The 26,739-nt window shown below is 38.3% G+C and overlaps 1 protein-coding gene across 1 annotated transcript in view; it reads right to left on the bottom strand.

Annotated features, from left to right (window-relative positions):
* Window positions 1-26,739, bottom strand: part of CNTN6 (contactin 6) — a 228,069-nt gene that overhangs the window by 135,364 nt on the left and 65,966 nt on the right. The window contains exon 3 of the mRNA XM_073351147.2: window positions 5,105-5,231. Within this exon, the coding sequence (XP_073207248.1) occupies window positions 5,105-5,231 (127 nt within the window). The remainder of the gene's footprint in view (window positions 1-5,104; window positions 5,232-26,739) is intronic.

Genomic DNA, 26,739 nt, shown 5'->3' with positions numbered 1-26,739 from the left:
AATTTTCCTTCATTTTCCAATCTAAGATGAAGTTTCTAGAATAAGCAAATGGCATCTAGATCCCCAAGAGCCACCAGAATCTCACTGTCAGTAAAAAGAACAAGAACTGGGGCAGAGACTGACCACACAAGCATGGCTTCCCCATCATTCCTCCTCCACTTCCCCCATACCTTCACAGTACCTAAACCTTGGTGTAAGCATAATCCATGTTCCCTAGTTAACTGGACATGGGTGGGATGGGGACTGATTCAAAGCCCACTGCAGTCAGTGGGAGACTTTCCTTTTATGTCAGCGAGCTTTGAATTAAGTCCTAAATCTTCTCCTCTGACCTCCTACACCTCTCTATCATCTCTCTGAGGTAGCAGCAGCTTCATCAGAAGCCACGTAAGCATTGGGCATTCATTGCTCCCACTAGACCACTTTTACACCCTCACCATAGCATCATGTGGAGGCTCCTCGCTAATTAGAAGACAAATAAATGTATTAGGCATGTAGCTGATTGAGGTTATATTGATAATTAAGTCATGAGATTAAAAAAGTACACTGTAAGGGCAAGATTCTCAGTTTGTATAAACTATATCTAATTATGTCAGCTGATTATCTGGCCCAATGTATTTACCAACCAACACAAAATATGTGTTTTAAGAATATCTATTGTAACAACAATATCTTCTGTAGAAAGAGCATTTTCAAAGCCTTCATTATTAGAGTTCTGTTTTTGTCATACATCCTTTGGATTCAGTTGGAAAATCTCCTACACAACTCTTTAGAGGAATACAGTTCTTTTTTGTGATCAATATTTATTTATAAGCCAGATAGGCTAATGCACATGAATGATCACAGAAACAGGGGGAAAAAAAGTCTGACATGTAGTGACTAAAACAGAGGGGGAAAGGATACACAGATGATTTCCGTTTCATTTTGATTTGACATAATTCACTAATGTTTTTGATATGTTCTTAACACCATGTCCAACATATAAGTTTGATAGTTGCCTAATTGCTAAATTCATTGCTCTAGGCAGCCTACTGGAGATAGATATTTATTTTTAGAGTGATCCTGGCGACAACATGTTAGACAAGGGGAAGGCAACAGAAAGGATTGATCCATCAGTCATTCTCAGATTTTTCAATAGTATGAACAAGACCTAGAAAATGTATTCTCAGATTCACTGGGCACAGTAATGTGAACTCCTTCTATTTAAGATGCTGGGAGAAGCAAAGCACCATCAACTTCCATTGTAATCAGCAGGACCTGAAGGCTCTCAGAATTTAACAACTCAGTGAACTAGTAATATGTAAAGTCTGTTGCCAGTAAAACAACAAATGCCACTAGTCGCTACACAGCATATAAGCCAGATGCCATGCAGCCTCACTTTTTTCTTTCAAATCCCTCCACAAAACCCAATCCTTTCCTATTGACTTCCACTCCTGTGCTAGCTTCCCCTCCCCTCCGACCCCACTTCAATCACAGCTTTAAAATATCAGAATTTATACAATGTTACTAATATATAACATGGGTTATATCCATTGTAGCTGTTTTACCCTTTGTTTTTGCTTTTCCCAACACTTTTACTTGTCTGTTACCTTTATCTGGATTTGGATTTCGTTTGGGTCATTTTATCTTATCTGAAAAACACCATTACAAATTATGGTGCAACACACACACACCACAAATGAGTAAAATGTGACACTTATTTATTTACTTACTTATTTAAACACATATAACGTGTAATCAAAGGATGTGACTTTCAGACTCACATGAAATTTTATATTCAGTATGCAAGAGAGCTCATTTGATCTCTTGCACTCCGTGATAGGAAAAAATGTCACGTGTCACACCTGAACAATCATAAGTAATCACCCACAGTTCAAACAGGAAATGTATAAGTATCACAGAGAACTATTTATGAACAATCCTCCGAGTTTTTAAAAAAGAAAAAAGAAAAACAGAATAATGAATACATTAGAGAAAACCATGATATGCTCATAGATACTTTGCAGTCAGAAAAAGAGGCTAAGTATATTGGTAAAATTATTCATAGTGAATTATTGACTCCACTCTAATGAAAATACTCAAGTGCAGTGAATTAGAAATTATCTTGCAAGCCTGTGTGACATTTTTTCCTTTCATCAATATTATATAAGGTACAATAGAAATACTGGGCCAAATAATGTTATAAACAACCAACTTTGTTGGACATTAAAAGGCATAGTAGGGTATTAGATTGTGAGGTAATATAACTGGATATTCATGTTGTTTTACTCAGTATCTAAAGTTATATTTCTATCTTTAGTTTTGTTTTCATTGTAATCTGGTCTGCATTCTGCTATTTCTAGCACAATGTGGATTATAGTGTCTCGGTTTTTTACTTATTCCTTATGCCCATTTCAGTGTGTGCATGCTCTCTCTCTCCATTGGAGAGAGAGAGAGAGATTGGTGTGGTTGTTAAGCATTATGGGTTTTTGAAAAGAAGTTGCAAAAAATTATGACTGGAGTCAACAGATATTTTTAAAAGTTATAATGAAAATCTTATAAAAAGACCTTTAGGAAACACTAAACATTTATTATTATTAATTATTATTATGTTATTTTCACATAAGCATATTTCTTTATATAGAAAAGTATCAGCTGGCAAATTATATTATATATAACTTTATTCCTATTGTAATGCTTCTGTGTTTATGAATCAAAGAAAAACTTTGTAGTAGTCCTTGCAATCCTTAACTCCACACTCAACAGAACATATTACTACAATTTCATACTGTTCTTGATTTTTCTAGATGTAACTCCATTTACTATAATTGAGTTACTCCCGATTTACACCAAAGTAAGTGAAAAGGGAGCGAGAGAAAGAAAACAACACCAAATTATTTTTCCTATCTCCTGTTCATTCCATTGTATTTTGGGGTGGAATGAAAGTAGGCGGGGTGTGGGGTAAAGGAGATAAGGTGCATGGAATGCGGGAAAGAGAGAAAGTGAGAAACAGAATAATTGAGAGGAGGAAGAGGGGAAAATAGGAGAGTATGGGGTGTGATTGAGAAGAGTTCATATACCAAGTGTGTGTGTTCATAGGGACATCACGGGGAAGATCCACAATGGATCTGTGACAACTCACACAAGTTGAGGATCTGCCTCAGTGAGTGTGAGGTTCTGAAGGCTACTACTGCTGCTGCAGAGACTGTTTGTGCATATGTGTGGAGGAGAGAGAATATAGTGCAGGCCTGGGCTGGGGATTTTCACAGGCTGCCAAGGAAGCTCCCTCTTCCCTAGTTCATTGAAAGTGGGTGAGTAGATGGATTGGAGAGCCTGGAACTCAGTGACCTGAACCAACTGATGGCCAGGCTGGTAGATAGCAGGGGTTCATGGGATGAGGGCTGGAGGACATACATAGTGAGCGGTGTGGTAAACCCAGGACAAACAACTACAAAAAGGGGGTAGTAATTGGTCCCAGGGGTTCAAAAGGCCCCACCCTATCCACTGAGGAGAGAGAACCAGGGGGCAATAAGATTCAGCTGGAAAAGGGGTTGCTAGGGAACCAATTAGGTTCAGCTGACTCCAACTACTTGGGACCTTTCTAAACCCTCCCCTGGGTGGTAGGAGGGGGAGAATGAGGGAGTGAGAGGAGTAGGGAAGTTGCTAGTAGGCTGTTTGCAGCAAGACACCAGACCTTTCCAATAGGGAGGCTGCACTTGCTCCCCAGAAGAGAAGGAAGACCAACACAAGAGTCTGACTGAGGAGAGGAGTAGCAGGACCTAGTGCCACCTATAAGGATTTGCCTTGCCCCAAACCTGAGTCTCCAAGGCGAAAAAGGGACTGAGCCTACTGAGGCGAACAAGGCAAACAAGGATACTCTTCCAAAAAATGGAGGAAAATTTACTTCCTTATATATAAAACTCTGAAAAGATTTCACTGTGGTACATTGGCACTTAAGATGCAGAGAAGCCAAGTTCCCAGTTGCTACTGGCAGCTTTGCAGGGAAAACCTTCTCTTCATATTTAAAAGTTATTGAACATATTCTCCAGTTCATTAGATAGCACTTGATTTCCTTCAATATTTTGCATGCATGATTTCTCATTCCTCAGTTTTCTTTTTCCCAAATCTTTGCTTTAACCCCCTTTAATGAGGAACATATAGCATCCTTTTCTAAACTTACAGCTTCTCCTTTTATTAAACTCAAGTTTCCAGAACATTGGAGCAACAGGCTATGTTTAAAATAAGAGTCTAAGGTTATTGAACAAACAAAAAATGCTGAGGACCTAGATTTTATTAAGTGAGCCTATTGGGTATAGTAAGCTAGAAATCAGAACTGTGCCATGCTGTTTCTCTAAATAAACCTTATAAATATATACATGAAATGTTAAAATTAGAGATAAGCAGCAAGACTTGTGTTTTTTGCATTCCAAGCTTTTATGATGAAAGTTTTTGCAAATACTTATGCACAGCAAAATGCTTTTCTGGTTTTCACAGCTGCTCTGTGGATTTTAAGTAATGTTGTAGGTTTTTAAACACTTTATGGGAAATGTTCAGTGATGTGTTTTCTTTATGTTAAAAGCTCATGAAATTACACAAGTGAAAAATGACATTTTAATGACATACTACACAAAATTGATGTGTTTTGTGTATTTTTTCACCATCTTTTTTTAAAGAATTCTGAACAACTCAGGCCTGATCCAAACCAGTGAAGTCAATAGAAAGATTTCCATTGTCTTCAGTAGGATCTGAATCCAGCTCAATGGGATGTATTATTTCCCAAGGGCCTAATTTTTTGTTTGTTTTCTTGCCCGTACATATGGTTTCTTAATAATATTTTAAACAGTGGTTTCTTTGAGCAGTTTATATTGTCGTTATGTTTTTTTTTTTTAATTTAAATATCTAACAATTGTGACTCAAGTGAAGATATTCCATTTTTGAGGGTTAGATTGTGCCACTTTTACCCATATTGGTGAGTATCTACTAACAAAGGTAGTCCCATTGACCCCTTAATACCATTGGTGTGTGTGTGTAAGCACTCACCAATGTAAGGGATGTGCTACCGAGCTTTTGATCAACTATAGTTTAAAACATTTACAGGGAGACCACACAGTTGCAAAGCTGACTTCACCTGTAGTATGGCAATGGATATCCTTTGGCTGTACAATTCAGCAGTATTTCTGGGTCCTCTGAACCAATAGAATAAGTGATGTCATATGGCTCTTGGATGAAAATAGGACTGTGAAGAGTATCTTCCTCTGTGAAATAAAACAACAGTTTAAGATTAGCCTTTATGTAGGTGATAAAAAACAAACAAAAACCAGAGCTTCCAAAGTTCTTCCCTTTATTTAAAACCTAACACACTGCAGACTATTGGGCATCAGTCTGCGGGTTTTTCTGTAATGGAGCAAACATTTAAAACCTCATTCCAGGGGATTTGTGGTTTATTTACATAATGAAAGTGAAGAGTAGCTTGTTTGCATGTTTCCTACAAAATTATGTGGATGTCTATTACATCTACTCCCTCTCCTCTGAACATCACACTTATGCATAAAGATTATGGATAGAAGCTGAGAAGGACAAAGAGGTGTCATTCTATCAATCTATCTTTAGTACTTGTATGGTGCTCAACACTGCAGTGTCTGAAGGCCTCAAAATCTTTAATGTATTTATCCTTACAGTACCCCTGTGAGGTAGGGAAATACTATTTATCCCCTTTGTAGAGATGGGGAAACTGAGGCACAGGGCAACTCAGTGACTTGCCCAAGGTCACACAGGAAGTCTGTGACAGAGCAGAGAACTGAGCCCACATCCTAAGCTAGTGCCTTAACCGCTGGACCATCCTACCACTCTAAAATGTTTAAAATTACTTTGATAGTGCTCAGCAGTTTTCTGTATGCGTTTTTGTCTCAGTATCATTTTTTTCTTGGAAAATGATGATACATTGGTTACATGTCATGTAACATAAAGACTATCAAATATTGCAACACACTTAAGTATACATTTAGGTCCTGATCGTGCAAGTAGAACTTAGCTTGCAACTTGCGGGAATGGGGCCTTATAAAGTATACTGCATGATTGGTTTAATCCTCTTGATCCTCTTGCTGTTATTAAAGCTTCTTCTAGTCACAGATGAGACCAGAATTTTACAGTTTCATGGATCTAAATCCAATAATGTTTGACATTTGCAATAAGTCCATTGAAAAGATATGATCAAATGAAAAGCTTGTATATTTTAACTTTATCGCTTAAAAGCTTTTAAAGGATTGCAGCTCATAGATTAATATATACTAAGGTCAGAAGGGACCATTATGATCATCTAGTCTGACCTTTTGCACAACGCAGACCACAGAATCTCACCTACCCACTCCTGCGAAAAACCTCTCACCTATGTCTGAGCTATTGAAGTCCTCAAATTGTGGTCTAAAGACTTCAAGGAGCAGAGAATCCTCCAGCAAGTGACCCGTGCCCCATGCTACAGAAGAAGGTGAAAAACCTCCAGGGCCTCTTCCAATCTGCCCTGGAGGAAAATTCCTTCCTGACCTCAAATATGGTGATCAGCTAAAGATTCACCAGCTAGATACCCAGGAAAGAATTTTCTGGAGTAACTCAGATCCCACCCCATCTAACATCCCATCACAGGCCATTGGGCCTATTTACCATGAATACTTAAAGATCAAATAATTACCAAAATAATGTTATCCCATCATACCATCTCCTCCATAAACTTATCAAGTTTAATCTTAAAGCCAGATAAGTCTTTTGCCCCCACTGCTTCCCTTGGAAGGCTATTCCAAAACTTCACTACTCTGGTGGTTAGAAACCTTCGTCTAATTTCAAGTCTAAACTTTCCAATGACCAGTTTATATCCATTTGTTCTTGTGTCCACATTGGTACTGAGCTTAAATAATTCCTCTCCCTCTCCGGTATTTATCCCTCTGATATATTTATAGAGAGCAATCATATCTCCCCTCAACCTTCTTTTAGTTAGGCTAAACAAGCCAAGCTCCTTGAGTCTCCTTTCATAAGACAGGTTTTCCATTCCTCGGATCATCCTAGTAGCCCTTTCTGTACCTGTTCCAGTTTGAATTCATCCTTCTTAAACATGGGAGACCAGAACTGCACACAACTGCAGCTGATCGTCAAGACAGTACTGCAGGAAAGGGATGCTCTATAAAAGGCTTTTAAACATTTTTGAAGCCTTTTTAAAGACTTATAAGAAGCAATCTCCCATTTCCTGTTCCCTGGTACAGTCTTGGCTTGTTTGTTTTATTGTTTTCCTATTTAGTGATTAATTATTGATGCTGAATAATATTCTGTGGGACAGTATTGGTAACAATCAGATAAGACTATAAATATTTATGTACTATAAGTATTGTTAGATTTGTTATAATTCGTTTCCTTTCCTACACTGTTGGTATTGTGCAGAGCTCTCGAACAGCTTTTTGTTCAACCCCAGAAGTGCCTGCAGCTGCTTTTGTAAAAGTGTAACATCATGTTGGCTACCAATCTTTTTAATGGACAGTTATATCCAAATACCACTGGCCTTGTCAGGATTCCGCCCAAGGTTAAACACAAGTGTTTCTGGTATATTTTAATGTTAAAATATGCCCTTGAAGAAATTCTGCCCACTAATATAAACTATATTCAGTCTACACTTCAGGAATTACATAAAAATTCATAGAACTCAACCTGACTATGAGTGTATTTTTATGAGTAGCACTTGGTAGAAGTAGCCTTCAGGAGAGATGGAGTTAAACTGTGAGTGGTAGTCCAAAGAGATTGATTTATTTTACACTGCAATAGCTGTTTGGGGAGACACATCTCATTTTTTTTAAGAGTATCTTGTATTATAAAGGAAATGGTAGGGGTATACATACATTAGATACAGTAGAAAGATAAAATACATCCACCAAGTTTAGGATATAAAGCTAGAGCTATACAATATTTCAAGCCAGTAAAACAGCTAAGATGAGCCGGTAGTTTGAAGGTAAACCATTAAACTTCTCTGAACGTTATATGAGATATTATAAGTGACATAACAGACCATAAAATGAAGTAAATCATACGAAAAAGCATCAATTTCCATAACTGTTTACATTCTGCTGAACTTTGCAGGCTATATCTGAACTTGAATGAGACTTCAAACATTTCTTCATTTAGCCATCTCTAGTGAACATAAATTAAGCTTCCCCAATAATATAAAGCAAAACCAGTGACAGGATGCAAAAGATAGCAAAGCAAAAATATAACTGAATACAATCGTTGACACCACCTCACCATTTGCCTTTAGTGGGACCACTTGTGCTTTAACATAAGTATGTACTTAAATACCTTGCTGGATCAGGGTTTAAATTCAAAAATTATTATTATTATCATACCACATTCTGCTAGGTTCTGTGCAAACACAGAACAAAAAGACAGTCCCTTCCCCAGTCTCAGTAAATATCTAAGTAGGGCTCTCATTTATCTCTACTTCCTATGCTGTCCAGTTTGCTTTTACTAAAACTACAGACATTTTCCATATTGTAGAATGAAATTTCCCTGATGCTAGTTGAGGCCTTGATAATTCCGTCCCATAAGGAAGGAATCCAATTAAGAGCATCTGGAGTGACAGATAGCAGAGGAGTCACTGTGAAGGTTGCTCCCATTTCCCTCTGTCCTCTTAAAGTGTCTCTACAGACAGGTGCTCGATGAGGTGAAAGACTGGGGAGAAAATATCCCCCTCCAAGTCTATTAGCAGCAATGTATGCAGTAAACCCCATTACATTTTGAATATCCCTTGGGGTGGACGGGGAGCCAATGGTTGGGACCACAAAAGACCACAGTCAGCTGTGTTACCATGGAGATGGGAGCTCCACTGAAGCATTGGGCCTCCTTATAGATGGCTTCTACTAATGTCCACAAAAAATTACGCATATATTTTTTGGTTTAAAGGGCTGAGCTCCATTTATCAAATTCCTTGAGGGGCAAAGCAGGTCAGACTCATTCCAGAGGATGCAATGCAGAGTTTGCCATGAATTTGTTCTCATTGGAAAGGGACAACAAGGCCCCAGTTAAACAGTATTTTTTTTTCAATAACATTAAAAAACAAACCCACTCGTGTATTGTAAAAAGATATTGGGGGGAAAAAGAGACGCCCAGGTGACTCAAACATCTGATTTCAAACATGATTTTGGCCCTTAGAACTCTAAATTTCATTAAAAGTCAATGGGACATAGACTTCCAAGGGCCAGCCTTACAAAGGTATTTAGGTAATTTAAGATGCAGATAGGTGCCTAGTGGGATATATAAAACCACCTGTGCAGGTTAGGCACCTAACTCACATTGAAAGTCTCTGTACTGCAGTATGATGTCAAATCAGGATACACTAATTGATGTGATCTAAAAGGTCCTTTAAGGGAGACATGTGTTACTTACCCCTATTAGAAAGGTTACCCAGGTATTGTGCATGACTTTTTTTGTATATTTCTGAAGATGGCTTCTCTGACATGAACCTCTTGATGCCAACTAGCAGAGAGCACAGGGGATCCAATATATGCATATTAAGTTTACCTAAGAGTGGCATGTGAGGTCTCTCCCAACAGACCACTGGGTGTCATACTGGTTGTGAAATGTACATATGGAGAAAGTTTCAGGAATTATATATCTGTACTGAAAATTGTGTTCTCATGATGTGAGTTAAGGCAGGTCTCCAGGAGGCAATAAACGTGCTCCTGTCAGGTAAGAGAGTGTGTGTTGTGAATTGTCTGCGTCACAGTGGAGACCTAGCTACAGTCTGAGACAAATGAGGCACAGATAGGAGAAAAAAAACCCAGCATCCTATTTATGAGTAAGGAGAACAATAACTGTAAGCGGTCTAACTGGGGGTGCAGGGAGCATTCTGGATCTTTTCCACAGAGTAGCTAAGCTGACAGTGTGGCTTATCTCATGCATGGAAGATCATAGCCAAGCTTGGCTGTACTACACTGAAAGGATTTTGAGTGAGTTTTCTTCTGTAAGACATGACCATAACTAGTTAAGAAAGCCTATCGCTAACCTGCAGAGGGACAGCAGGGTCTGTGTAGGCAGAGAAGGGGGTGCTCGTGTTACCCATGCCCTGTGGAGTTGGGTAGCTGACCCCTGGCAAGCACAGACAAGGCTTCCTCAGGCTAAGGGCAGGCGGCAGTGAGGTACCTCACAGCCCTGGATGCCCCGGGAAGAGCCACAGCTTGCCACTGTTATCCTGTCTTCTCTCTAATGTTTTCTCTGTGAGCCATGGAGAATGCCACCAAGTTTGTCAGAATATATTTGTGTTATAGGAGACCGTATGGATTAGGTTTTATCAGCATACATTTCTTCGGTAGTCTTGCGAACCCATTCCTTATTACTGTCTCTCTAGGAAAGGTCAGGCATGGTCATTTCTAATTTCCTGACTCTTCCATTTTTCCTTTCTTGTAGACAGTGGTCATATATTTTTCCCTATATTGGCCAGTTACCCCCGTTCCTCCATAACTAGTTATGATAAATGAATCTTTTTAGTATCTCTTGCTCCTGCACACATTGAATTTGGATTTTTATTTCAGTCTATCAGAATAGCGGCATTTGACTAAATGGATGTATTTGTCCATAAACCTTGGCTGTGAATCTTCTGCTTAGTGTCTGAAAGCAAATACAAACTCTCATTATGAAACACATCCTTATAAAGTTAAAATGTATGTATTTCTCTATGCTGTCTGTTCAGTTTGAGCTCCATAAACACCATAATTATGCTAGCTTGAATTCAAATGTGGAATATGGAAATGAAATAACATTCCTTTAATCATTATGTGATATTGTCTTGAACCAATATAAAGATTAACCCAGATATGGTGGAAGTCTTTTTTTTTTTTTTCAGAATCCTAAATCAACGGAGGATTTCAATGTGTTTTTCCTTTAGTGTCTGTGTAGGCAGCATATTTTCTGTTAGGTGGGCTAAAGTAGTCAGTTCAGATCCAGTCAAACAGTTTTCAGTATGTCCCGCTAGATTTTTACTTGTTTTTACTCTGTGTGTGTGTGTCACTCACAGTAAAATCAAGTAAAACTCTAAGTATATTAGATATGCTTGGGAGCTGAAGAGCAAGGGACGACCTGCAGCTCTCCTTCTTTTGACACTCCACTCCCTGTCACAAATAGATATATATGGAACAGAAATATGTAGTTTTCCTTTTAATTATATTTATTCAGTGTAAAATGGAATTCTAGTCACTGTTATATAGGGCTATGATCACTATTATAGTGCAGCTTCTATTCATTATAGGTGAAACTGGTCCGTGCATGGAGTGCACCACTGCAACAGAAAGGCCTTTCTGCATTCTGCAGTCCCCAAAAAGACTAACACAAGAGAGGACACCGGACATGGGTAGGGCCCATGCAATCCGCATTTTCATTGACAATAAATGATGCATAAACAGAAGATCACTGGGGTACAGCATTTCTTCTTAAATGTATTGTGTGATAGCATGTAAATGCCCCAATCTGGGACCTGGGTTGGTTAGGTGCAGTACTAACAGATAACAGGACAGTACATGCCATGAAGAGTTTAGACTGTTGCTGCCACTCTTTTGTCCCAGAGGCTTGAGTAGCAGAGACAGAAGAGCTGCTGCCCCTTAAAATGAATGGGTGGGTATTAAGGTCAGCCTAAATATGCTGAAATATCACAACACTGAAGAGGCTAGAACAAGAAAGCACTATGTAAGCACCGTACTGCAGAAAGCTTCTAAATGCTAAGCTGAAATCATTCACATAGGGAAACTAGATAAGGAGGAATTTATCCCAGTTATTACCTTCCAGAGAGGTTATAAATTTCAGGGGTAGTGAGTCTTTAATGAATCTTTCTTACCATGCCTTAGACAGAGCCTCATATCTGATTCAAAACATTAACATGACTTTACGAACCAAAACCAGCAGATGATTAAGAGGTGTCTTTTCTAGCAACTTTATAGTGAGGACCGGTTCCAAAAAAGCAGAACAGGTGACTGAGTGACACTTCTGCCCTGTAGTGACACCATGAGGGGGAAAATATGGAAAACCAGAATGTCTCGAAAATCAATTTAATTCTGGGACTAGACACACTAGAAAGTTTTTATACTCGTACAATTATTGCATGGCATCAATACAGAGCAGAGTTAAGACTGTTTTGGGTGCCTTGACTGTGCATTTCCATACTCAACAAGTTTGAATTTCTTTTAAGTGTATTCTTAATGCTGAATTTCCTGGTTTGTAGCTTCATGTGGGGATAATTGCAATATCCCTGCAATGTATTCGAATCTTAATGATACATTTCTCAACCATAATTCCATTTTAATTTTTTTTGTATTTGTGTTACTATCACTTATTTATATTCTGGTAGCACCTGAGCCTCCAATTGGTACAGGGGAACTACTGTGCTAGGCACTATACAAACAGGTATCTGACCCAAAAGACTTACACTTCAACTTGACTAGTCATTGGGCAAGAGAGAGTGCAAATGACTCTTGAGTCCACTGGTCAGGGCACTCACGTGGGAAGTAGGAAGTCCAGGTTTCAGTCCCTGCTCTAATGAATATTCAACAGTTTATACAAGGTGGAACAGCTTCAGTCAATTCACTTTCAATGGGACTTGTGCTCCTAAATCACTCATGCATTTTTGACAGTCCCACCATAGTGGTGCTAATGAACTCTGTAAAGATGTAAGCATCTGCCTCTAAGAAAGCCCTGCAAACCTAAGCAAAATAAAAGACAATATTTAAAAAACAAAACCACCTCACATATACACAAAGAAGAAATGCTGTTTAGGCCCTACAAATATTAAAACTGTGTGTGAACCTTTTGTTGCAAATAATGCTAGGGATTTTGAATCAGTCCTGTTAGAAACAGAACAGAATGGATACTTTCTTCAACCAAAAAGTGGCTCAAGGGCTTTGAATATTATGACTGATGCAAAAGAAGAGGCAGTGGATGATACGTAGTGTCAGTTCGTTAGCTTGTTAACACCAACGGCACATAAACTTAAAATAACATATTAATGCAAGGAGTCAGATGTTGGCCATGGAAGGCGCTAAGCAGTGACAGGCAGAAAGGAAAGGGAATGAAAGCATCCAAGGAAAGGAATAAAACATGTGAGACATAGCAGACATATACCCAGGGAGACATATTTTCCCCAGTAAACTGTTCAAATCCCAGCTTGATATTGAACAAGGAGAGTCACATATAGAAAGTGAGATTAAAGGACATATTACAGGCTTCAGCAACAAAAACAGCCTAAAGCCTGTAGGGATTTTTTCCCCACAGGAGTCTTCAACTTTCATGTGCTTTCTTCCCCTCCAGACATTGATGTATAGCACTTCAGAGACACTGGGTTCCTTTCAGGTTTCAGTTTCTCTTGGAAAAAGTCAACTCAGGAGCAACTGAGACCTCCCAGTTTGTCTCCTATCAGACACAAAAATAGAAAGGAACCCAGCTTTCTGAAATGCTCTTGAATGTGCTGGTGGCCTAGGAGGCACTGGGAGTGATATCCTAGTCTCTCTGAAGCCACTTGAGAAACTCCCATTGACTTTAATGGCACTCAGGATTTCAGACTCAGACTTTACATGGTGAGGCCATATATATATAATATAATTTAAATGACTTCCAACAGAGCCAGGCATTATTATGCTCCAGGTCACCACCATTCTGAAGCTACAGGGTGTTAAAGGGTTTATTCTTCACTCACTTACTTCCCTGGTCCTTCTCACATGAACAGAGAGTAACAATAACCGAAGTCCAAAGGTGCAAACAACAAATGCAAAAAAGGTTTATTCAATGTTTATTGGGGTGAACTTCCAGCAAGCATGATTCCAGTTTCCTTCCTTAGTGTCTCCCTTCCCAGCTCTGACACCACAGAGCCTTACCTGTGTCCCTGTTCCAATTTCCCCACCTTAGCAAAACATGATTCCAATTCCCCCACCCTCATTCCTGTTCCCATTTCCCCTCCTTACTTCCTGATTGACTGCAGACTATATAGTAAAACTTGAGTTTTGCTTCACTATACCTTAACCAATCATTTTCCTGAAATTTAATTAACCAATCCTAACATATTGTAACATGATTATTTAACCAACTATATCCCACCACCTTAATTAGTTTACATCCAGCAAAATTAATTATACAGCAGACAGAAACAATCACAGAACCAGACAGAGATTATACAGACAAACAATAGGGAAATGGGGACTACAGTGATAGAACAACACAGAAATGAGGTTTCAGAGTAACAGCCATGTTAGTCTGTATTCGCAAAAAGAAAAGGAGTACTTGTGGCACCTTAGAGACTAACCAATTTATTAGAGCATAAGCTTTCGTGAGCTACAGCTCACTTCATCAGATGCATATCGTGGAAACTGCAGCAGACTTTATATATACACAGAGAATATGAACCAATACCTCCTCCCACCCCACTGTCCTGCTTCATGCCAGCTATTGATAAGTGAGTTCTTGCCAGACAGGATGCTATCAAACTAAGTTTCCTTTTACATTTTCTATGCACTTCCCTTTCTCTGGAGGTGATAGGCATTATCAGGACAGGATTGTATTCCTAACAGCCCAAATAGCACCTTATTTCAATGTGACTAGTTTGGAATGTAAAGATGTGACCGTTCGCTTCCCAGTTTATGGCTGCCTTTGCTGCTTAGCCAAGGGCCTTAGCCTAAGAACAGGGCCTCAGACTGTCACAGTAAGAGAAGGCCCTTACACTGGCAGACAGGGATTTTGATTCTTTCTTTATACCTCTATAACTAGTTAAGTGATAAGAATACACCTAAATTCTTAGAGTATAGGCCTTTACAGACAGGCCTGAATATTTATATCCTAACACAGGGTTGGTACCATCTCTCAGCATAGGGGCTGTGGCAGGATGAAACAGGGCACAGCTGTGCAGTCTGGTGATCCCTCTTGTGGCCACTGGTAGCCAGGCACAGTCTAAAGCAGAACAATTTAGAGCAAGCCATCTTTGTACATGCCTCACTCTGTCCCTCCCTTTCCTCTCACTCCCAGACCTTGTACTGAGCTGGACCAGAAGATCAGGGTCTACAGAAGGTTTTCTTATCCTTTCCCCATAGGATTGAATTCGTTACTGCTAAATCATCCCTGAAAATGAGAGAGAAATCTTAAATATCTCCAGTGAGAGCAATTCTACACTCTCCAAATGCCAATCCTTGGGAGATTGTTTCAGTATTTATCTATTCTGATAATTTTTCCTAATATTTAAACCAAAATATCTACGGTGTGTTTATTGGCCAGTGCTTTCTTTGGAGTAGTTGGAGGTGAAGTGTCCATTTTCACACTCTCATTAAATACTTCTTGCATATTCTCTGAAGTTCCTTGATGTTACAAATACAATATTGGTATAAACTATTACATTATTGTGGTTACTGTTTAATCAGGAACCACTTGTCAAAAGTTATCATAGAGTGATGGGATACAAAATATCACAGTTCTGCCAGTGGTTACGAATTGAAATAGCTAATTGTACAGAACTGGTTGGAAAATAGGGCATTTTCATGAAAAAAAATTTCTCTTTCCATTGCAATTCAAATATTGATAAAATATTTTGTCAAAAATTCAATGTCCAAACATATTCAACAAATACTAGTATGGTAACTTAGAAACTACAGTCTGGGAAGAATTTATTTCTTTATTTTTTAAATGGTGACCACTACACTTAATTTTCCAAGAATATTCATTCAGGTTCATAATTTGAACTTGTATATGTGAATAAAAAAAGCAATGCTGATTTACGCCAGTTGAGATTCTGGAGAATGTATATTAATGTGTACATCTATAGCGGGCTATTTATTTTATAGCTGTATAAATTATAGCTCTTAATATGATCTTTTATTTTAAATATCAACATTTGATGAAATAATTGTTCATAAAAAGGAGCATGCTGAATTTTAGGGCCAAAATCTAACTTTGGATGTATACAGAGTACTAAGATAATTTGATACAAAGCCAAAATATTCCGCAGAGCTAGAAGTTCAAGCTATGGCATAAGAATATTTCTAGTAACCTGCATAAAATAGTTCTCAGTCAATGAAGTTTAATCAGTTCTCCCCAGATGAGGATCTGACATTACATTATGTAGACTTGAATTCAGATATATATGGATAAATTCATTATGTAGACATTGGTATAGATATATAGATCATAAATAGGTATGAGAATATAGACATACACATCTATGGAGTTTATTAATTGTACAATGCTACATGCAACAAAAAGGCAAGCTTACAACAGACGGGTCTTGCTAGAGAGGAATTACTTGCTGTACACTGCTACACTGTCTTTACAGCACATTTTTCAGAAGGCTTTTGTATTATCGTGTAAGATGCAGAAGAGATAAAGGAAGCCTTTTCATTTATGAGGGTGAATTGTCTTATGTCATGAACTTGGCCATGTCCTTCGGATATAGAAGTATTGCAGAACAGGCGTCTAATTACACAGAGAAATATCCACAGTGAAGTTAAAGGGATGTGTCTTTATGATGTACAGTAATCCTGATATGCATTCTTCTCAGTGAAATTTCATTAGTTTTTGTGACCAGACAAGACAAATAAATAATAATGAACCTTTTTCCAATCTACTGCACAAGCATTTTATTCACTGTAATTTCAGCTATAAGTGAGACCTAGATTCAGTGACAGATATTGTTTGCTGCATTGTACCGTTGTAATATTCATTTGGCACTATTGTCAAACTGACTGAAGGTTTAATTCAATAATTTACAGTACACGAAAAGATAACAGCTATATTATTTAATATCCTGCCAGTTAAATAAATCCAACATTTTGTTCTCATAACTTTTTTCCTGAATAAAATATAACTATGCTTACTACACTAAAGGGATGATGATTAAGTTCAGATAATTTTTACAGTTGTTAAAGTTGGTTTGCTCTGTATTCTTGTGCAATTTACTCTAAACTATATTGCCTATATTTCAGTTATATTAGTTGGTATGTTGCTCTCAGATTCATGTTCAGACAGGGGGAAAGTGACTTTTATGTACACTAGCATATAATATTTGTTCCATTGCAAAGTTTTATTTAGATTCAAAAACAAAATATTGCACCAAAAATATGTTGTCAACCTCTGTGCTTGAAGCAGCATTGGAAGTATCTTAAAGACAGAAGAACATTTGCTTGTGTGTCTGTGTTTATGCTAGTGGTTGATTTAAATACATTAAGACACAGTGTTTCATTGAAAAGGCTTATTTTATATATTTAGAGATTTACTTCTCATAAGGCTACATTGATTGAGTAACTTTATAATCTGTCTTGAGAAAGTGTGGCACTTGACTGCACTGCTCAGGAGCATAGCTCAATATTTTCCCTGCTTCTCCATTGCTCTGTGGAGGGAAAAAAATTACTTCAGCTCTTTTTGTGAGGTAGCTTGCTCTGCATGGAGACAGCAATGGCTGGACTGTCTGTGTGTACAACTATGACTTCTCCCACTCCTTTTAGCTCCTCTCATTTCCATTCCCCCAGGGACTGAGTAACCCCAGATCTACCCCTTCATCCTTGCCCTGTGGCAAGAAGGACAATCAGAACAGCGTCAAGGAAGGAGGTATGGGGTAGGAGGTGAGGGGGTGCCTTATTTCTCCTTAGTCCCTTGAATGGACAAGGAGGGTTTGGGACAATCTAGATGATGATCTCTAGGGGCATTTATACAGTCTTTAAAATCACATTTGCTCCTTGCTTATCTGATTACCTTCTGGAATGGTTTATTATGGGATCTGCCAGGAAGAGAAGGGATAAATACAACCAGATTTATACAGAGAATAAGAAAATAACCTCTCCCCCCTCCCACAGCATGACTGCAGTTGCAATAAAGAAAAATATTCATAGGTGCATGATAGATGCATAATAGAATTAGCTTACATTTTTATTGCTGGCACTAAGATATAGTTTCATGTCACAAACTGAGTGCCTTATCAATTTTCTCTTTGTAAAGGGCATGAGTCAAATCCTTTTGAAGTCAAAAGAAAGTCAATGACTTCAATGGGTATTCAATCAAACCTATACTAAGAATGAACATAACAGTATATACACCACTATCTTTCAATTGTGTGTATATATTCATGGAAATGCTGTTACCATGCAAACACTTTGTGCATATATAAATCTATAGAAGCACACCTAAACAAACACATTCCTGATGGGAAAGAAAGATTACAGAAGAGACTTTCTTATTTCCCTTCTATTCAAATTTCATTTTGTGCTGATTACAGTATGTTGTGCAGGAAATAATCCATTTACTAAGTACTACAGTGCCTGAAAATTCCACCAACACCGTGCAATAGCTAGTGAATACTGAAGACAACTGCATTGTTGTAGTGTGGATATAAAGTAGAGTGGATATGAAGTAGTAAAACAACAACAAATGGATCTGAATGAAAATGAAATGATGTAAAAGGGTGTATAGTTATATTTTTGTAAATGTACTAAAACAAACTCTATTCTTCCCTTGTTTCCATCGGATATTCTTTGTTAGGCCTATTCATGTTTAGTAGGAAACGTGATAATGGGTATTATTTTGGTCTTTACAGTGGAATGATTGGTCACAATGACCAAGTCCCTGTATGGAATTTGGTACAATTGCAATTATAGCCAAGTTAACTAGTAAGTGTCTGTATAATCCTATGTTACAAGGTTATTAACATGTATTTTTACTCTGAATAGCTGGGAAAAGTTGACTGCTTCATATGTTTTGTAGTTGTAACTGAGACTGACTGTCAATTTGGATGTGTTTCAGAGTAGCAGCCGTGTTAGTCTGTATTCGCAAAAAGAAAAGGAGGACTTGTGGCACCTTAGAGACTAACCGATTTATTTGAGCATAAGCTTTCGTGAGCTACAGCTCACTTCATCGGATGCATAAAGTGGAAAATGCAGTGAGGATGTTTTATACACACAGACCATGAAAAAATGGGTGTTTATCACTTCAAAAGGTTTTCTCTCCCCCTACCCCACTCTCCTGCTAGTAATAGCTTATCTAAAGTCATGTGAATTCATGAACCACCCACAAAAACAACTTAACTTAGATTCAGACATGATTCTGGCTGTAGAAAGGAAGATTTAAATGTAGCAACAGCCCTTAAAACCATGAGGGACTATGAAGAGACACTGGAAATAAAACCATATGGAGAACATTAATTTTCTAGCCAAATGTATGGTTCAAGACAAAATCTTTAGAATGCACAAAGATATGGTAAAAAAAAATTAGACTGCCTCTTACTGCTTGCTTTCAGAAAATTGATAACTGGGAGAGGGAGGAAAAAACTTTGGAAAATAAATCATCCCAAGCAATTAGGACAATGTAAAACCAGACAACACTAAAAGGGTTGGCATTTTCTTACATATAATTGGAAAGGAAAGAAAAATATTTAACATTTTTAAATCCAGGGAAATCCTGATTCAAGTCAGATTAATAAAACCAGAATGTTTTTGGAATATGTTTTATTTACTGATTTTCATGTGTCCATTGTCACAGCATCTAGACACTTTAAGTAAATGAAATGCAGATTCATGTCCAGTTCAACTGCTTACGATGGACAGCACAAATCGCTACCCTTCCTATACCACCCCAACTAATAATAAAGAAAGCAGCCATTGTCCATAGTCAGATTAATGGTTGGCCAAAATTATGTTTTGAACTCTGAGGATCTCAGGGCTGCAGCAGATTCTGCAGCTAATGCTTTTTGACTATTCTGGGCTTTGCCCTGCCCCCAACCCTGTCTTTGCATTGCCACTGAAAAAGCAAACATAGAGCATTGCTACCTGGCATACAGAGGTAGGTGGAATATGCACTGTCCGTATGGGGTCTCTCCGAAACCTATTCTCTGGCACGTGAAGTGGAATCATTCCAGTTCGACTCTGTTTAGGGTCCTTTGTATGCACAGGAAAGGAGAAGAGTGTGGTGTAACCCAATTGTCCCCTAGCTATATTTCATGTAGCCCCAAGTAGGTCTCGGTACAGTAGTGCAGCTGAAATATAACAAAGGAAGGTGTTCCCACACTGACCCCATGCAAAATGTCATATAGGCAAAAGCCTACACAGAATAAATTCTTAGGTTAGTAAAGTGGCTATTTGAAGGCTAAGGCTGTCACACTCACAACTGTGAGTGGCAATCTTAGGTCAGTCTGCCAGAAAACAGGGCAGGCACCACAAACTTGTGTTATATTCGACGATTAGGCTTCACCAAGCGAGTAACAAGTGTGAACTTCTGGATGACTATACCACTCTTAACCATGGAAAAAAGAAAAGGAGTACTTGTGGCACCTTAGAGACTAACCAGTTTATTTGAGCATAAGCTTTCGTGAGCTTGTAGCTTATGCTCAAATAAATTGGTTCGTCTCTAAGGTGCCACAAGTACTCCTTCTCTTTTTGCGAATACAGACTAACACGGCTGTTACTCTGAAATCTTACCATGGAGTTACAATCAGCCCCTTAGGCACTCCAGCCTATCTTGCCACCCAGACAAACTGAACTTGGTGATAATGGTCACATAAACCAAAAATCACACCACATCAGGTTACTGCCAATCCCAAAGGATCAGTCACTTACTCCGGATAAATGGGTACTTTGGATCTCACCTCAAAGAAAACACTGACAGCCAATTCTCTAGTAAACTAACTAAAGATTTATTAGCTAAGAAAAAGAAATGAGAGTTATTGAGAGGTTAAAGCAGGTAAAATACATTAACAGGTGAGTGAGTCAAAGTTTGTAAGTCCAAATGAAAGCAGTTGATGTAATAAAGTGTTAGTTTCCCAAAAGTCTTTTCAGGGAACCCAGATATTTCTGGGGATCTCCACGTTGCATTTGGTATCTTCCCTGTAAGAGTCCAAACTGTCAGCGATAAAGGATCTTTCTTTGAATCCATATTTATATCTGCTTCTCACAGAGGACAATCTGACAGTTTCTCTAACCAGTCTTTTTAACCATGTGGGTTTTCCTTTGATGTCAATGAGTAGTAAATGGAGACTGAGTCTGTGAATTCCTATTGTTAAACCATAATGACCCTTGCTCTGAAGTTAGCACTCTTCTTCATTTATATTTCCAAGGCTCCAGTTGTGTTTGATGGGTAATTTAATTACAGGGATATACACTCTGTAAAAGGCAATGTAATAGCCAACAACAATTCTTCATTAGTTTTCATGAAGTTTATACATCAAGTACATTCTCATCTTAACAATAACACACGCTTTTGATCTAGGATTAACTAGTTGCAGGGATATACACAATGTAATGCAATAGCAATCAGCAGGTTATAGATAAGTGAAGACAATATCATTAACCTTTCCTTTGAACTAAAGTAACACACAAGTGGCCTAATTACACTACAATACCTTTTCACACTCCTTTCATTTCTATCAGGGTATGAGTGAATGTGCCTGCAGCCCTGGCCTGAGCTGACACTAGGGTAGACAGCATCACAAAGGTTGAGGAGAAGACTGATAAAACAACAAAGTGTGATAAATGCAGAACATAACACATGCAGCCTATTGGAAACAATATACAAAACATCAGAAAAGTAATCTTAGTGGAAATGGGGAAAAACCAAATGTACAATACATAAAAACCAGCAAAGAGTCCTGTGGCACCTTATAGACTAACAGACGTATTGGAGCATGAGCTTTGGTGGGTGAATACCCACTTCGTCGGATGCATCATTCACCCACTAAAGCTCAGGCTCCAATACGTCTGTTAGTCCATAAGGTGCCACAGGACTCTTTGCCGCTTTTACAGATCCAGAATAACACAGCTACCCCTCTGAAACCAGTACGTAAAAATGCACTCAACAGACTGAACTCTATCTGTTGTGGTTGTAATAAATGTAAACAATATAGATCTTGGGGGCTACCAATAATTATAAATGACTCTAACATGCCCTTTAAATTACCCTCAGGGGCCCAAGTCAATCTTATTTTATTGAGACACTATATTAGTGAATGTCACAGACCTCATGTGCACTAAAATGCAAAAGAAAGTGACAAGAGGCTCTGGGGCTGAACTCCCAGCTAAAGGAGAGATGAGCTACTGTACAATCATCAGCCAAGAGAATGACTCATATCAGATCAAGTTCTTGATTGTATCAAAAGAAGTACAGCTTGTATGAGGCCTGAGTGCATATGAATACACAAATCTGGTTAAATAGGAGATTCCAGTTAACACTGAGGATTTGGCTTTGGTTCTTGAGTGTCTGGATTTATTCAAAGATGTAAGAAGCCAGGTATTCCCTTTATAGTGTCATCTGCTGTTGCTTCAGATTTGGCCCAGACTTGGAATATTCATGTTCAGTTATTATGTTGGCATTCTGCCAAATTTTCCTGTGTAATGGTAGTAACAGAAGGGAAATGGTGATTTTTGGCCAGTTTATATTCCAGCCAAACCTGAATGGAATTTCTTGGGACATAGTCTCAGGGCTTTCCACCTGATGAATTTCCAAGGCCTGATGAAAACAATAGAAGTACAAGAGCTTCTTAAAGGCCACAAGAATTCTTTATTGTGGAAATATATATGGCAACTTACATATTACTGTTTCTCACATAATTAGTGTTGTAGATTTTTGTTGTTGTGTCAAGCACCTCAAGCTCATAGGCAGTTTTAAAATAAACATAAACAGAGAGAAATGACTCTGAACTCAAATTTTACTTTACTAATTTAACAATCTTATTACTGGCAATTAAATGGCAAAAGTCAAAACACAAACTACCGTTATCATTCACTGATTTAAAAACCAGTTGAGTATGTTGCATTTCAAACTAACCTGCCACTTGCATGTTATGTATTTCAACATGAGTGGCAGCACAATATTTAAAAAATAATTAAGAATGCAGCACAAGTGATCTGTGTTAATTTTCTTGAATAAAATTACCAAAGCAAATGATTATAGATAAGCAAAAACACGATTTGAGGGAATTGTCCTTTGTGAATATTTGGTATCTTGATGTTAATCTTAGTCTGTGCAAATTACTCTCACAAATAGGGATGAAGTTAAAAGCAGTTCTAATGTCAGTATCCTAAATTTTAGCAGAAGCATTTATTCAGCTAGATGTGTGTGTCATAGATATATAGGGTAGAGTGTTTCAGAGCTTATCTGTAGCATGTCGCTATCTAAATGTGGCTATATTATAATATTTCTTTGTTTGTTTATATTGCACTACTTTGCAAAATGTCCTCCATGCTTTCTAAACATAAATGAGGACACAATCCTCACCCCAAAGGGTTTACAATGGAAATAGTCAAAACAACAGACAGAGGGTGGAGGGAAAAAATGCAGCCTACAGGCAAGCGGTCATGGTGATACATAGCAGACGTCTTGGAAGCCCCTGGACTTCCTTCTCTGCCTCTATTAAAATGATGTTTCAAGTGGTGACTTTGAGTGTTTCTCTCTTTTTTTTTTTTTTTTTTGCAGGGAGAAAAATGTTTGTTGGGCAGTAAAGAGAGAAGTAGTAAGGGAATGAGATTGATCAGAAAGATGGTAAGGAGGGTAGGAGAGAGACAGGAGTTCAGTAGAAAGGTCAGACATGTGATTGGAGAAGAGGTCACAGGCCAAAAAACTTCAAGTGGCAATATCATTGATGAAGTCTTGAAGCAAAGTATTTGTCCCATGCTATTTTGGCAAGGCAGAAGCCCTTCATAGGTGACTTATGATGAGGACCACTTGGGTTTTCAGGTTCCTCTTCACCTTTTGGTCTGAGTGGTGGAGATCATCTGCTTCAGATCTGCCCTTATGAAAAGAGTGCTATGGTATTCCACAGTCATGGTTCCAAATACTGCAGCTTACACTAGTGATACCACTACAGTATCACTAGTGTATTACTAAAGTAGTAATAGGGTTAGAGGAGTTCAGCATTTTTAAAGGTGTTAAGACTGGTCTTCATGCCTCTCTATTCCTCTTGGGATGTAATTTAAAGTCCTACCTGTGCAATTCTTCACTTCAGAATCTCTGATCTTTCACCCCCTTTCTTTCTGACTCACTGGGCCATCACTGAAATTAGCAATGGCTACATTTCTTTTCCTTTGTTTCATTCTGCACTTCCCCATGATTGTCTCACTCTTAAAACAAAATGATAAAAATAGCAAATTCTAAAACCTCTTGTGAAAGGTGTTTTTGATAGCCATTATTATGGAACTAAAATAAGTGCTGCTCACAAAATGGTTGAACTGTCAAATGGCAAATTCTATCATAGCAAAACTGACTAGATAAGTGCCCTTTTTCCTCAGTGTATTTTTAGTGCTCCTGAGAGAGAGTATTTTACATGAATTTTCTTTGTGTTACTTTTATAATTCATGTGAAAAATATTAGAAGGCATGGAGAAAACAGCCTTTATCTCACACTCAAATGCCTATCACCTAGACATTGTAGAATATAGAGAAAATTTTGAATGGAATTTCCCTTGAAGGGAAAAAGTGGTTTTGTTTTTTGTGCTTTTCAAGCATATTTTCACAAGTGAAATTACCCACTGGAAATGAATTTCACAAGCGAATCTGTGAAAAATTCCATGTCATCTCTGGTGCATCTCCACCAGTGATGGCAGCTTAGCCACCCTGTTTGTACGCTCCTTTCACCCCCATTTTCACCAGCACTAGTTCACATTTTTTGTTATTTTCCCTCCAAAACACAGCTATATTGTAGAAATGAAAATGTTTGCAGAAAATGTCTATCTTCCTCTAAATGTTTTGGGGTTGTATCCAGATATTGAAATAATGAAAACTGGAAAAAAATTGGCTGAAATCCAAACTCTTATGAGGAAAGAATTTCAATGAAACCAACAGAATTGTTTGAGGAAAAATGCTGACTAAACCAAAAAAAGTTTCATTTTTGTCAAAATTATTTTCAGGGGAAAAAAATCAACCAGCTCTAATTTCCATGCATATTTCTATACTGCTCTTCCACTGTCTCCCTCAGTTTAAATGCCTCTTTTTACTCCCTTTTCCATGATGCCCACAAACACTAATCTGAGTCAAATGCCTTCTCCACTCTGTCTGTTTTCTGAAAATAGGATAGTAATAAAGACAAGCATAGTCCTAATTTAACACCTGCTTATGCTTCTCTCAGGCTGTTGAGTACTGGATAATTTATTGAGTTTCTTTGACTGCTTTGGTTCAAATGGAAATATTGAGTTTAGGTTTTATCTGCAAACGAAGAGCCTGACAGATGTTTCAATACAGGGAAAATAATAAAATGCAGGGAAAACACGGTGTATTAAACTTCACTGTAAGTTTTCACTAATGAAATCCCACATGTGCCTCCCACTCCCGGTGAAAATGATGCCTATGCAGGAGAAAGTAGATGTGCAGAGAGAGGTACGAGGGGGCACTCTGCATTCGAGGGAAATTGGATTAGTCCCCTCATCAGTGACAGTGGTGAAATTCAGGCTGAAACAGATAAAAGCCTAACAAGAATAAAGAGAAGCAGGGTCCTATGGTATGCTGAAGGAAGAAATGCTCTCAGCAGGTGGACCACTTCAAATAAGTGGGAGAGAGAGTTTGAACTGTAGAGATAAACTGATCAATTAAAAGTATTCTCATCTAAAAAAGAACTCAGTAAATAACATAAAATAGATGCTACCAAAAAGCCATGAGGGCATTTGGGAATTGAAATGGAAGGGCCGTAGGTCAAATAAATATGTGCTCAAAATCCGTTACAATGGAACATAAATGTCCATGAGTTGTGCCTTTGCTTTAAAGTACAGATCTTAGGCTGTACTCATCCATTCCATGAAAAGCCTGGTTCAGAAGGTAGGGAATGTACTTGTTTTACTTGCAATGGTTAGAAAAAATTTATCATGGATTGATATTCAGCACGTCTACTGTGTAGCACCACCAACAGCACTGTGACAAACTGCCTGAAGGCCATATTTTTAGGGAATGGCGCAAAAATGATTGATGTGGTGATAGTACTCTGATTTAAAAAGAAAAGGAGGACTTGTGGCACCTTAGAGACTAACCAATTTATTTGAGCATAAGCTTTCATGAGCTACAGCTCACTTCATCGGATGCATTCAGTGGAAAATACAGTGAGGAGATTTATATACACACAGAACATGAAAAAATGGGTGTTATCATACACACTGTAAGGAGAGTGATCACTTTGATGAGCTATTACCAGCAGGAGAGCGGGGGGAGGGGGAGGAGGGGGGCAGAAAACCTTTTGTAGTGATGATCAAGGTGGGCCATTTCCAGCAGTTAACAAGAACGTCTGAGGAACAGTCGGGGGGGGGGGGGGGGAGGGAGGGATAAACATGGGGAAGTAGTTTTACTTTGTGCAATGACTCATCCACTCCCAGTCTCTATTCAAGCCTAAGTTAATTGTATCCAGTTTGCAAATTAATTCCAATTCAGCAGTCTCTCCTTGGAGTCTGTTTTTGAAGTCTTTTTGTTGCCCACCTTGATTATCACTACAAAAGGTTTTCTCCCCCCTCCACCCCCGCTCTCCTGCTGGTAATAGCTCTCCTTACAGTGTGTATGATAACACCCATTTTTTCATGTTCTGTGTGTATATAAATCTCCCCACTGTATTTTCCACTGAATGCATCCAATGAAGTGAGCTGTAGCTCACGAAAGCTCATGCTCAAATAAATTGGTTAGTCTCTAAGGTGCCACAAGTCCTCCTTTTCTTTTTACGAATACAGACTAACACGGCTGCTACTCTGTACTCTGATTTAGATATGCTGAGGGGACACAGTTTGCAAGGGAATAAAGCAGGGCAAAACTTCTATCATTTCTTTTT

This window comes from Lepidochelys kempii, chromosome 7, assembly GCF_965140285.1.
Source record: "Lepidochelys kempii isolate rLepKem1 chromosome 7, rLepKem1.hap1, whole genome shotgun sequence".
Taxonomy (NCBI): Eukaryota; Metazoa; Chordata; order Testudines; family Cheloniidae; genus Lepidochelys; species Lepidochelys kempii.
The sequence above is the reverse complement of the archived record's forward strand: the minus strand, read 5'-3'. Positions and strand labels throughout refer to the sequence as shown.